The sequence below is a fragment of the Solanum tuberosum genome, unplaced genomic scaffold (genome assembly GCF_000226075.1).
Source record: "Solanum tuberosum cultivar DM 1-3 516 R44 unplaced genomic scaffold, SolTub_3.0 scf00078, whole genome shotgun sequence".
Taxonomy (NCBI): domain Eukaryota; kingdom Viridiplantae; phylum Streptophyta; class Magnoliopsida; order Solanales; family Solanaceae; genus Solanum; species Solanum tuberosum.
This window is the reverse complement of record NW_006239005.1, coordinates 620,990-635,609: the sequence shown is the minus strand read 5'-3', so window position 1 is coordinate 635,609 and position 14,620 is coordinate 620,990. Positions and strand designations below refer to the sequence as shown.

Genomic DNA, 14,620 nt, shown 5'->3' with positions numbered 1-14,620 from the left:
ATTATTGAAATTATAGTATAATATTTGGATTAAATTAGAAGGGTATGAAATGAGTTGGAAACTGTTTTAGTCTTTTAGTTTGAGGTGCCAATATAGCATAGTTGCTTAGCCGTCTTTCCTCTTACGTATTACACTATCTTTAGTGGAAAACGGATTGTTATAAACTCACCCCATCCCTATGGTACTATGAGTGTACAACTACAATACTCTATGATGATATTTTTCACTCTTCAAAGGGATTGTGGGTTACCGTACTCTATCTAAAATTGACAATGTTAGAAGTGTAATCAACTCCAGCTTGCTGTGTGAATCCTTTGCCTACCAACCTAGATTTGAACCTTTCCACACTTTCATCCACCTTATGTTTGATTTTGTACACCTATTTGCAACCAATAACATTTTTGCCTGTTGGTAGATCGGAACCAACTCCCATGTATCATTTGCATACAATGCTTCGAACTCTTGTGTCATTGCCATTTGCCAGGCAAGATTTTGCTTCTTCATAACAAGAAGGTTCTGATTTATGTGAGAGTGCCTTTACCAACTGTTGACTATTCCTTTGAGTTGTAATGCTAAACAATGGACATATGTTAAATTGAATTTGAAACTAGGTACAAGTAACACTTCATGTAAAGTCAAGACTGGATTCAAACAGACATCTCCAATTTCATTTACTTTAACCTTGTATCCATTTGGTAAGGTGATTAGAAAAGGATATGGCAGTGGTCTAGTGTTTTTAGGACAGTTTTATCATAGGTCATATGGTGTGATGCTCTTGAGTCTATGATCTAAGATCCAGCAGTCAATACATGACAAGTTACCTATCTCAGTCGTTAAAGAATAACAAGCAAGTATACGTGCCAGGTTCATAGCTCCACTAAACATGCCTGAATTGTCATTGTCTTTGTTTCCAGCCTGCAGGGTCCCCAAGAGGTTGAGAAGCTGCTCATACAGACCTTTAGATAGATTCAGTGGCATTTGTCTCCTCAGCTCAAGATTTTCCTCACCACCCTGACTGTTTCCTTCTTCAAATGTGTAAGCATTTGCTACAGAGGCTGAACCCTTTCCTTTGAGAAATCTGGAGTTGGATGTGTAGACATGAAGTTTATAACATATGTCTTTAGTGTGTCCAGATCTTTTGCAATAGTCACAAAACAAGTGTGACTTGTTTTGTGCATAAGAATTACCAGTACTAGCACTACCTCTGAAGTAATTGTTGTTGGAATTTCCACTATTTTCTAGACCTCCTCTGTATGAACTGTAGTTTGTCTTGAAATCTCTATTGGTGTGGGGTGATGCAGATGCACTCAGGGATGTGGACTTCAAAGCAACCTGGTTATGGGGCTTCACTTCTTGTTGCCTCACCTCTTGGGATAGGATAGCAAAAGCTTGTGCCACACTAGGAAAAATTGTCATCATCGGTATATTTCCCCTCATAGTGTACATCTCATTCAATCCCATTAAGAAGTGTATGAGCCTCCTATCTTGTTCAGCCTTGCACGTCTTTGTTATTCCACCACAGGTACATACACAAGTGCATTGAGAAGTTATGTCGATTGTGTTCATCTCCTCCCACAGCTTCTTCATTTTTGTGTAATATCCAGTGATATCTAGAGTTCCTTGCACCAGATAATCTATTTCCTTTTGAAGTTGGTACAATTTACAACCATTGGTCTGAACGTATCGATCCTCTAACTACTCCCAAAGTTCCCTAGCATTGCTCACATGTTGGAGTCCATCTCTTAAGTTAGGTGAAAGTGAATTTAGAATCCAAGAGGTCACCATGTCATCACATCTCTCCCAATGTGCAAAACTTGAATCAGCTGAGTATGGCTTCACAATCTTCCCATTAATAAAACCATTTTGCTTTTCACTGACAAGCTCTAAGAACTGCGCGTCTCCAGATCTGTACCCATTTCCATAAAAAACAGCACGTAACAATGTTGAACCTCCATTCTTTGATGGATGTAGGTAAAATGGACTAGAAGTGTCCATTTTGATGGTGGTTGTGTTGTTATTAGGTTCAACATTAGTCATATTTGAACAATTTTCAATACAGATGAAATCGATTGAAGAAGAAAGAAAATGTGATAATGATTGATCGCACAAAGTGAATGGAGATCCAAAATGTTGAAAACAAGGCAACAGTAACTCAAAATGAACTGAATCAAATCTAAATGAAGAAAACAGAGAAAATCCACAATATCTCAATTTTGTGATTACCAAAAACACTGAGATCGGTACAATACTCACAATCCAAAATCAAATGCGAAATGAAATTGCCAATCCCTATGCGTTGATACCATGAAAAAATTGGAAACAAGAGTGCTGGAATAAGCTTGAGTTCTCCATTAATGGAGCTCGAACTCAGAGTGAAGAAGAAGTAGAAGAAACTTCTAGAAGGAAGAATTGGAAGCTGAGTATTGCATTTTACTAACTGAATCAATAAGCATTACATTGGTGTGTGTGTATACACAAGGAAATTAGCTAATTAAAAATAGTCTTGACATTTCTAACAAACTTAACAAACTTCCTAATTCTAACTACTTTTAACAACCCTGACTTTACTCACTAATTCTATCAAAGTTAAAGCGCTCAATAATGTAGAGGTTCAACTTTTGGGTTTTGTGGTGAAGTTTATTTTATCTTTATGCATCTTTTGCTCAAACAAAGTGGATATATGGTGGGTGACACCGATAAGAAAAGGATATCATACGCATAATTTAACATAAAAAACTAGCTTGAAAGTCAAAGATTTCCAAATTATATACATAATGAGATAAATTATCATGTCACCTACCTACTGATATATATTGTTAACGTCTCAATATGTGTAGGTCTGACAATTAAAATGTGTACAAAATAATATAGGAGCTCAACAACGAGTGAGAAAAGAATTGAATTAAGTATACTCTGATCATGAGCAGAAAAAAACGACTATAGTGTCTTGCATAATCCTCATTAAAGTGAAACTCAACACATTTGGTGATGCAACATAATTTGGGGAAACACTGACCAACAGAGAGAAGTGACTTTGGTCTCTTGGGAGAAAATCTAATTGCTAAAGAATTTGGTGATTTTAAAGTTTGATGTGGTAGAAAGTGAAATGTTGCAATTTGTGGGGAGATTAGTGTGTGACAATTTGTTGAGAAAAAATGTGTGTTTTGGATGAAATTGATAAATGGAGTTTATATGAAGGAAAACACATATATTTGGGACCATTAGACTCCCAAATAATTGTAGTTGGTATTGAAGAAAATGAAATTCTACAAAGATAAAAGATGATGAAATGGTATATCAATTGAGCTATTGAAGAGTTAAGTTACTCTTTAACTTCAAATGGCACATAATTAATCACCAGAAACTTCAAAAGGGTATCTCACAACAGACACTACATTGACTTTCAAGCAGACATATACTAGAAGTGTTTAGAAAGGAGTTGGCAACAACAATCTAAGAATCACAGATATACCACACATGAATTGGAATATATTCAAGGAGATTCATGAACAGATAGAAGTACTGATAGCACAAATACAAACTGAGGTAAGAGTTAGAATAGAACAACTGAAGTGCACAAAAAGAGCTCATATATACAGTTGTAGATAGGAGTGTTCAGGGGTCGGTTATAGGTTTTGATTTGATTGTTCAGTTATTAATCATGAAAATAAAATCAAAAGACAATGTGTGGAATAGAAAAGCAAATTAATTAGCAAATAAGCATCTACCAACTTCACTTGTCGTAATATACTTTTTCCTTTCAAATTGAATTTTCACTAACAGAGGAGCAAATTAAATGAAAACTAGAAGAGCAAACAACTGAATCATCCCCCCAAATTGATTCCATTAAATACTCCAATATAATTCTTCTATCCCTTAAATTATTATCTGCACCGCCTTTTTTTCACCATAAAATTGGCTAGTGATATTATTTGATCTAGGCCTAGACTCGCAAGGCTTCAAAATACGTCACTAGAATGCCAGGTCTGCTTACTTATAAGCCCCCTCATATAAAAGATATGTATATAATTCTACATTGTCTTTTCCCACCAAATAATGACCTAACCCGCTGATGATATTGTCTGCTTTGAGCCTAAATCCGCACGACTTTAAAACGTGACACTAAAGTGTAAGATCTACTTACTTATCATGTGTTTTCGCTAGTGTGGACTTCTTATCCACACAAACATCCTCTCTTATGGATTCAACGTACTCACTGAGGTTTGTCCAACCATATAAAATTTGCCTAAGAAATATTGCCCATCACATGAGATTTACCTAAATCTAGCAAAGATGTTTGCTCCACCTTATCAGGATTCATGTAAACTCAATTGAACTTCAGCTCGCATCGACACAGTTGACACAAAAGTGACTCTAATATCATCTATAACAATCTAATCCACTAGTGATATTGTTCTATTTGAGCCTAGAATCACACAACTTCAAAACACATTATTAAAGTATAAGATCATCTTACTTATATACTTAACATCCATCTTGTGTTCTGACGATGTGATACTTCTTATCCTATGTTTGGGGTAACACATACAACCTCCTTCCTGATTTCCGATAGCAAATTAAATCATTTTTTTATTCTTGAATACTTTATTCTTATAAATGATGTAGTAAAAAATAATTTGAACAAGTGATTCAAAATAAAAGAAATATGGGCTTGATAGTTGGTCATACGAACCTGGACTCTATATAAAATAGAACAATTTGTCTTTAGAATAAAAGATTTTGCGCATTTTGAGCTACACTTATATTGGCCTCAACCATTAGAACACATCCAACACAAACTCAACAACTAGTTCAAACATAAAGACCTTGCATATAGTTTTTTCACCAACTTAACAACTAATTGAAATCAAATAAAAGACTCTGCATACTGTTTTTCAACCAATAATAGACTCTGCATATAAAGTAAATAAGGATTCAAATGGCTATTTTATCTCCAAAAAACAAAACTTGACCTCTTTTTCATATTCATCAAAGTTTTTTATCATGGAGTTTCTTCCTCTTCTTTTTCTTCGTCTTCTTGTTGTTGTTGTTGTTCTTCTTCTTCTTCTTCTTGCTGCCAGTACAACAAATTCAATTGCCTACTAAACTGATAAATCTCACATGTCATTCGAAAATGTAAGGATTTACAATTGACACAAAAAAGTTTCCAACACTCAGGACATGCCCTAATTGGATATCCTTGTTGATCATCGATCAGTTTACCCATACAATCCATATAAGGGCAGTCAATAACTAGTGGCAAAGCCAAAACTTTTATTAGTCGACTGGCATCTCTTACTCGGATAAGAAAATCAACCGGCATTATTAAATCGATATCCAAAATTTCCTTGCAATCAGAAGCAGGACACCTTATAGCAACCTCATGGATAACCTCGTTGACTTTTTTACCTATATAATTCTGTATGCATTCTTCACAGTAACGATGATTGCAATTGGTGCCCCACATCATTGTGTTTGACAACGGAAACGCATCTTCACAGATTTCACATAATGTACATGAAGATTCCCCCTTTTGAGTAATACTATTCTTTAGGTTAAGTGAATCTGGAATAACAAAATACTCAATTTTCCCACATCATTATGTTTGGCAGCGGAAACACATCTTTACAGATTTCACAAAATGTACATGAAGATTCCCCCTTTTCAGTAATACTATTCTTTAGGTTAAGTGAATCTGGAATAACAAAATAATCAATTTCCATAGGTTTTTTACCAACACCATGATTAGAGCTTGATTCCAAGTTCTTACACGAATAAAACTGAGCTGAGTAAAAGAGAATATTTTGCAACTCGATATCATCATCTCCGCTCTTGTAGCCGTTGTTATTTTCAGTGATAGCGATGACATCAGAATTCAGCGAGGTAGGATCAACTTCGACTTCGCTGGAGTTCAAGATTTGCAAATCTGTTGATTCCATTTCAACTTGATTGGAATTCACGATTTGCAAATCTGTTGTTTTCAACTTGATTGGAATTCACGATTTGCAAATTTGTTGATTCCATTTCGACATCGTTGGCTTCGGCAGATCTCTGAATTTTGTGTCTTCTGTGGAGTCTTCGGAAATTCTTCGACCATCTTGATGATGAACAACCTTTGTTCTCGATCTTTGGCTTCGGCTGCAAGAATTTGGATATGATAGGGCGCTTCATTTTGCCGTCAATGGAACCCTAAATTTCTTTTCCATTATATATATATATATATATATATATTATTTTTCAAGTTCTTGTATTTATTTTACTTTTTAAGGTTTAGAATTAATTTGGATTATATCAAATTTAAAATATATTAATACAATATGTGTGATTTGGTATGACATGTTAGCCAAGTGAAACGGTCAATAACATCATGCCACGTGTTGAAAGTGACATAACATGTCCAGTCAAATCAAACACGTATGAAAGCACGCCTCGTGTACAACTGACGTGTTTCAACCGTTAAACAACGTAAACTAAAATTTGATTGGTAAAAAAATCATCCTAATCACAATTCTTTCCGCTCAACAAGACTAACATGTTCAAACTAATCAAATATCATCATGTCAACTTCAGCCTAATCGATCGGAAAAAAAAATTCCCTCATCACAATTGTACCGTCCCAGCACAAGTGACATGTTCATTTAATCAAATATCATTATAGCAACCAAAATATGGTAAAAAAAATTGTCCTGACCATATAGGTTTCATCCTAGCAGAAGTTGCATATTCTAGCTAATCAAATATTTTCATGAGAGTTTTAATTTGATTGGTCAAGAAGAGTTTGTCATCTCTTCCATCTTGACACAAGGACAAGCTTGAGCCAATCAACATCATCATGTCAACTTCAATATGATTGAAAAGAGTTTGTCCTTGTCACAATTCTTCTAACCTACAACTATAATAAGGATTTTCTTAATTTAACAGGCTAGAGGATCTCGAGGATTAAATGCTATAAGTTCTCTATGAAGATCAAGGATGAGGGCAAACTAAATACCTAAGTATTCAAAACAAATCTAATGAAGGCAAATGTAATATCAAGGTTTTAAAAGAACAAATTCACATATTTTTGTCCATCAAAGTGTTTTTTGTGAATCAAGTTCAAATTCGAAACTAAACACAAAATTCCTTAAATTAATATTCCAAGAAATATATAAGAGGACTACTAGAGACTTTAACACCAATTATTCTTAAATATAATATCATGATTATTATAATATTTATCATTCTTATTATTTACTTGACATGAACTTTATTGTCTACCGCTCATTCTTTTTTCGCCAAGTATGAAGACTATTATACTCTCTTATTTTTATTTTAAGTAACTCCGTTGACTTGAGAAAGGAACGTTCCCAACTGAAAAGGGAAAGGTAAAACATAATTACAACAACCATATGCCTTGTTAGAAAATTAGATGAAAAATATATATAAAAAAAAGAAGGAAAATAATGAAATGAACAAAAAATGACTTCTGCTGCAGATTTATAAGAAAAGGAAACTTAGTAATGATCACCTGAGAAAGCATATTAATTTAAGAGAAAAAAATGCAAACTTCTAAGAAGCAAATGAACTTTAAAAGGAATAATAATATTCTGAACTAATTTCAATATGTGAAGCGTTGAAATCGATCATCAAAAGCACAACAATATGCATGAAAGAAAACTTGAGCAATCATAATGGAGTTTAAGTTAAGTTGAAGGACAAATATGTTAAAAGTTCTGATCCATTCCACTGTAATAGCAAAAATCATGTCCACACCTACCATGAATTCAAAATTTTCTCAATTTAAATCTGCAAAGATATTAAATACTAATAATATATATGTGTGTGTGTGTGTGTTCACATCGTTTCTTGTCTTATTCCCTGAAAGTTATTTGCAAAACTCTATTGGAGTGTCAATTCATTGTTACTATCTTCATTGTTACTCAAAAAGAGCAATGATATCATTCAAAATTTAAGTACATTTAATAACGAGTAAAAGTTGAATTGTGAAGACGTATCAAAGACACTTTATCAAAATTTAGTAGCGAGTAAAAGTTGAATAGTGAACACGTATCATAAAGTACATAACGTAAATATACTTAGATTGAGAAGATAAACTTTTTACATTTGTTTGATGATATTTTCTAAGGAGCCAAACTTACAAGATAAGTGTGTACATTTCATTAACATGATTATATATATATATATATTATTTTATTTTTCTTATTTAGCAATTTTTTAGTTTCAGCTTTGCACCTGAGATGTTCAAGACCATAAAGATTAAAAGATATTTTGATATATTTGATCATCAGATTTAAAAGTCTTATTTACTATCTTAAATTTTGTATCAAATTAAAATAGGTCACTCAATTTAAAACAGAGAATGTAGTATCAAAGTAAGAGTCTGTTTGAATTGGCTTTAAAAAGTAGATTTTAAGTCAAAAATAAAAAATCAAAATGAAATGTCTTTTAAGTCAAAAAATAAAAAGTAGCTACTTTTGATTTTTGACATTGTCATTTTAAACTTATTTTAAGTCATTTTTTACTTTGCCAAACACTTCCTAATTTATTTTAAGTCATTTTTGAGTTATTTTAAGTTAATTTTTATATTTATCAAACACGAAGTCAAAAACTGACAAAATAAGTTTGACCAACTTTTAAATCAATCTAAACACCCTCTAAGTTTTTGAAAAGAAAAGAAAGTAACTTACAGCTTGTGTCATAAAAAAAGAAACACGTCAATAAATCTCAAAGTTAATTCTAAAGAAGAAGAACCAGGGAAATTGTAAGAAATAATTTTTCTTTTTCTTTACATGAGATCATGTTTATTCCAAATTTGTCACCTTAATAGTATCAAGGAATTTACACGTGTAACGTTGAGCTTGTAAGTTATATGCAGGAGTGGACCTATGTGTAAGCGAGGGGTGCCATGGCACCCAGTGAACTCGATTAAAACTTCGTATGTATATGTGTATATATATAATATGTACAATATATATTAAATTTGTCACCCCCAGTAACAAGTACATACATGGTGCCAGTGGTGAGAGGGCAAGTTTTCGGCTTCATTTTGCGAATTCGATCCTAGAATTGCATAGTTTTATGTAAAACTGCATTTTTCCGTTCCCTTTACCAAAAAGGCTTGAGCAAAGATTCGAACCCACAAAGCATTATTATTAGGCCATTTGATATCAACTGGTATCAAGTTCTAAAAGTAATAAACTTGAATTTTGCTAACATTTTTTTTTTGTAATTTTTAGTGATTTTTTTCTTTCTTTTCTATTTTAAGCATAAAATATTACGTACTTCGTTTGTTTGAAATTTATGTGACACACTTTATTTTTAGTCTATTTCCAAAAATGTTATCTTTTTATTATTAAAAATAATTTAGCTTTAAATTATTGTTTTTACCTTAATGAAACAATTTATAGTCATACAAATATTTAAAATTTATTTTAGACGATAAATTTCAAAGGTTGTAATTAGGATGGGGGAGTAGTATTTTCCTTCTTTCAACTAATTTTTTCTAGCTCCTTTCTTTCGTCCAAATTTCATTAACTCGATAATGAGTTTCTCTTACTCTTTGTTTTAATATTTAAATTATTTGGAGGCATATGAAAAAATAATTTGGATTATGATAATATAATTTTTTAGGTTTTAATTTATAAATAAAATACATGTTATAATAAATGGTAACATAAAAATCATACCGAAATCACATTTGATTTTTCTTTGGCCTTTTTCAATTGTCAATTGATGTGAGCCAATACTTCGTCTCTGTTATTGAAATTATGTATGTGAAATTCTTCGACCTTTAGTTTGTTACCTAGAACATGAAGTATTTATAAATATAAATAATTATATCATTAGTAAGTCTTTTTAGAATAAGAAAACTTGTCGAGTGCAATTATAAATGAATGATATATTTATTTATTTTATATTATACTAATATTATTGGGAAAAAATATTCTTTTTACAAGTTATCATAATTTTCTTTTTGTTGGATTCATTTATGGTCATAAATTGAAAAGATGAATAACTGAACAAATTCATCCCAAGTCGCAATTTATAAGGCCAAAAATAGGTTAGTATTTGATGAACATAACGATATGGCATTGATAGTCTTCAAATCCTGGATCCGCCTCTGGTTATCTGTCATTTTTTATAGAATTAAATAATCTCATTGATTCTTTAGTTCTTATATAATTGACCATACGGCATACGTAATACCAATTGTCATTAAGTGCATAATTATTTATTGCATTGTCTGATTTATTTTTTAATGCGTTTAATTTTATAATAACTTTTATAATATCGAATTCGTGCTGGCATGGGTCAGTACCTTTAACTATTATTAGAAATAACTCTTATGAGTTATGATACAAATTGGCTATAAAAATGATATTTCAATTTTATTCTTATTATTTATTTATGATTTTTTTACTTTAAAATATGATAATGATCGATATGACAACTTTCAAGTTGTTTTTCATTATATGAGTATTAGAATCAGCTTATAAAGAAAAAACTAAATGATCAAAATAAAAAAATAATTAAAATTTGAAGAAAACTAGTTTTGATGAAATTATATAAAAAGGATATGAATATTAATATGCTATGATTAATTACAATGTATTATTTTTTACTTAAGACATCTATATATTATAAGAAGTGACTTTCTTAATTCAAGACATGACTACAAAAGGTACATTATCAATAATATTTATTTAAAATATCTAAGTCTCAAAATTATATTATTATTTTTCTAAGAGAAAAACACACAATGTATGAACGATTCATTAATCATTTTCAGAATTCATATTTACTTCAATTACCAAGTATATTGTATATTACTGAAAATCCCAGAGTGTACGTGTTAATCATTTTCAGAATTCATATTTACTTCAATTACCAAGTATATTGTATATTACTGAAAATCCCAGAGTGTACGTGTTAATCATTTTCAGAATTCATATTTACTTCAATTACCAAGTATATTGTATATTACTGAAAATCCCAGAGTGTACGTGTTAATCATTTTCAGAATTCATATTTACTTCAATTACCAAGTATATTGTATATTACTGAAAATCCCAGAGTGTACGTGTTAATGCTATAATCTTGTATCGGCTCTATATTACGCCAACTTTACGGATCATTACTCATATTTATTATTAATATATGAGGTCTAAGTATATAATTTTATTGATTATTATGTTTAAATAAATTTAAGCTACTTATTTAAATATTTTAAAATATAATCTAAAACTATGTTAATAAAGACAATCAAAACTCAAAACACTTTAGAGAGGGGATAGATATTAAAATATTATAAAAATCATATAGTTTATAAGTGTCGATCCTATTTAATAGGAATCCATGAGAGAAATTTTAAATAATTAAGTGACGACTTAGATAACAACTACTCAAAAAAGTCACACATTCTTATTGTAGATTTGTGCGATTTGATAATTTGTGAATCATTAATTTAATATTCATATTTTTTTATTATTAATATGAGCTATAAGTAAGTATTTTATTAATTATTGTATCTAAACAGATTTAGACTACTATATATAAAATAAACTTTCAAATTTAAATATTCAAAACTCAAAATACTTTAGAATTAGTAGACATCACATATTATAGAAATCATAAAAAATTTATAGTTCACAAGTATCGATCTTATTTAAGAAGCCAAGAGAGTTACACATTAATATTGTAATTTCACATATTTGTTAGTTAGTACTAGTAAAAAATTAAATTATATAAATTTAAGTAATTAAGCGAGTATCCTAGTTAACAATCCCTCAAGAAAGTGTTCACACATTAATTTGAATGTTCAAATATATTTTCACCATATTATTTTATTATAAAAAGAGCCACAAGAAAAATCAAAAAGGAGAAGTAAAATGACAAAAATAAAGAATTATAATAAATGCTCATACAATAAAGAAAATAACAAAAAGTTAATTTTATTTTGAAGGAACAGCCTTTTTAACTATTCTGGCCAAAATAGAAAGAAACCAATAAAACAAAGCCACTCTTGTTACATCCTTTTGACACTCAAGAAAACTTCAATTATTATAAAAACACCCACAACATGTGAAAGATAATACTCAAAAACACTTTTGAACCAAAGAAAAACCTCACATAACTTCAATTTCCTTAACTTCTTTCTTAGGTTTCTCACTTTTAGGAATAGTAATTGTCAAAACACCATCTTTCATCTCAGCTTTAATCTCATCAACTTTTGCATCTTCAGGTAAGACAATACTATTATTGTAGTATCCATAACTTCTTGATGACCAAAACTCATCATCTGATCCTTCTTCTTCCTTCTCTTCTTTGTGTTCACCCTTTATTGTCAAAATTCCATCCTCAACCATAATCTTCACGTCGTTCTTGCCTAGTCCTGGCACGTCGTAACGGATTTTGTAATTCTTATCATCCTCCTTATACCTTCCCAGTAATTGAGAGGGATTCAAGTTAAGGTTATCAAATATCTTGTTGATATTCTCTGTGGCTTGCAATAATGCATTTCCAAGTCCTGTTGGTAAGTTTTCTGTCCCAAAAAAAAAAACAAATTCGGAATTTAGAGTCGGTAAATAGAGAGGGAGCAGCATATATATATAAATCTTGTGGTGCTAAAAATATCACCCGAAATTTTAAAAAAATAATAATTTTGTCTTAAAATATTTAACTAAAAGTATACACAAGTAAAATATAAAAATATCACCTCAAAAATACTCAATTTTTTTGATTTTAACGAGGTCACTAGAAAAGATAAGTTGGAAATTTTAGAATTGCAAAAGATAATGCTCCCTCCGTCCCATTTTATATAGATTAGTTTAACTTAACACAAAATTTAAGAAAAAAACGATAAAAAATAAGATTCATGTTAAAAATGTGGGGGGGTTGTTTTCATACCGAAAAGAGCAGGTGCAAAGTGTGGTTCATTGCGTGTCCAAAGATTACCCCGGCGGCGTCTTCTTGGAAATAGCTTTGATTTTTTGGCACTATCGGAAACAGCTACTTGTTGTTTCTCCGATTTTCCATTCCCAGCTAAATCAGCTACTTGTTCTTTCTCCGATTCTGTAGAAAAACGCCGTACAAGTTCAGAGCACCATCTCTGTTTCTGTATATTATTATTCAGATGCCTCACACTTGGATTTGATTTCAAAGCTAAGCGTGCCAAAGACATTGCTAACAAAATACTCTGATGAGCTTGTTGGGTTATAGCAATTGAGAAAATTAAGGCGTTTTTATAACCGCTTTTTTTCAATTAAGTAGTTTCTAGGATGTGCTTGATGAATGATGATGTGTGTAGTATAGTATCAAAGCTTGGAGAAGTTTCTTGCTACTTCATTCGGTAAAAGTGACGCCGTTTAGTGAATAAGACTGTTCCAGACACTTTTGGCCTCAAAACTACTTTCTAAATTTGTTGAAGGGTTATTAATATGAGGATTTTTTTTAATTTATTAAGTCTTTGAGCATAATTGCTTTTTACTTTTTTTAATTCTCGAAAAAATAGTATTTCTTAATTTAGAATATGTGAATTATTCGAAGTTCAAGAAAATTATCAGAATTTTTTTATATATTTTTCGGATTTTTCAAATGTTAATGCATTAGATTCTTTAAAAGCAGTGTATTTTTGAAAAATATGATATGAGTGTAGTATTGAAAGTGAAGTGTCTGCGCAATTTAGTTTCTTTTTTTAAAATATATATCTTTCATTTAGTAGGCATTTGGTCATGCGATATCATATCACGATATGGAATCGTGAGATGGAATCAGCGTTTGGACATGTGATTTTACGTTGAATCCATATCATGAGATTGATTCTATATTCTCCAAAAACCATGATATGGGAATTCTATATCATGATATGAGATATTTTTAATACAAAAATTGATCCACAAGTTTATATTTGGTTAACACAGCCCCACATTTATATCTACCTAACCATTTATTTCATATGTAAATAAAATTTATAATCACATCATTACTTTTTAAAAATTGTTATTCTCACCTACATAAAATTTATTATTCTTTCCAACATGTAGTCACTTTAACTCACACCAACCGATTGTTGAGTAATAAATTTGTTCTCTTCATTGACTCCAACACCTAATTTATTACTTCTACTGTTTTGTATTTATTACAACTCAAAGTAACAATGTTGGTTTGTCTTCTCGGTCACATGATCGAGAAATGTAAGTTCAACGTGAGGAATTTGTCCGTACTATTGGGGAGGATTATATCAAAGGCTAGTACTCTACAATTTATGTTCAATTTTTTTTTATTGAATTAAAGTTAGATGAGACAGTTACTTAAGTAGAGAACAAATAGCTTTGTAATAATTTATTATGCGATTTTATAATTTTTTGTTTATTTGATAAGATTAAATACATAATTGGGGCTATTTTAATAATTTTACAACTCTTATGGGATTCTTATGTTTGTGAGAAAATGTACAACACAAAAATTTCATATCGCATGTCCAAACAAATACTATATCGCATGGCCAAACGAAATGAGTTTCTTAATTACTTTTTACATTTTCTAGTAGAATAATTAGGCATAATCAAAAGGAAAAAGACACAAATATGTCACCGAACATCGAAAAAAGTCTATTGATGAT

At 30.7% G+C, this 14,620-nt stretch overlaps 1 protein-coding gene across 1 annotated transcript; it reads right to left on the bottom strand.

Moving 5' to 3' along the window:
* Nucleotides 1-11,935: 11,935 nt before the first annotated feature.
* Nucleotides 11,936-13,245, bottom strand: LOC102578969 (26.5 kDa heat shock protein, mitochondrial). Its single transcript, XM_006346532.2, has 2 exons — nt 12,907-13,245; nt 11,936-12,541 (listed from the first exon to the last, which is right to left on the bottom strand). Exons 1-2 carry the CDS (start codon nt 13,178-13,180, stop codon nt 12,126-12,128), a joined length of 690 nt encoding a protein of 229 aa, XP_006346594.1. The 5' UTR covers nt 13,181-13,245; the 3' UTR covers nt 11,936-12,125.
* Nucleotides 13,246-14,620: the final 1,375 nt, after the last annotated feature.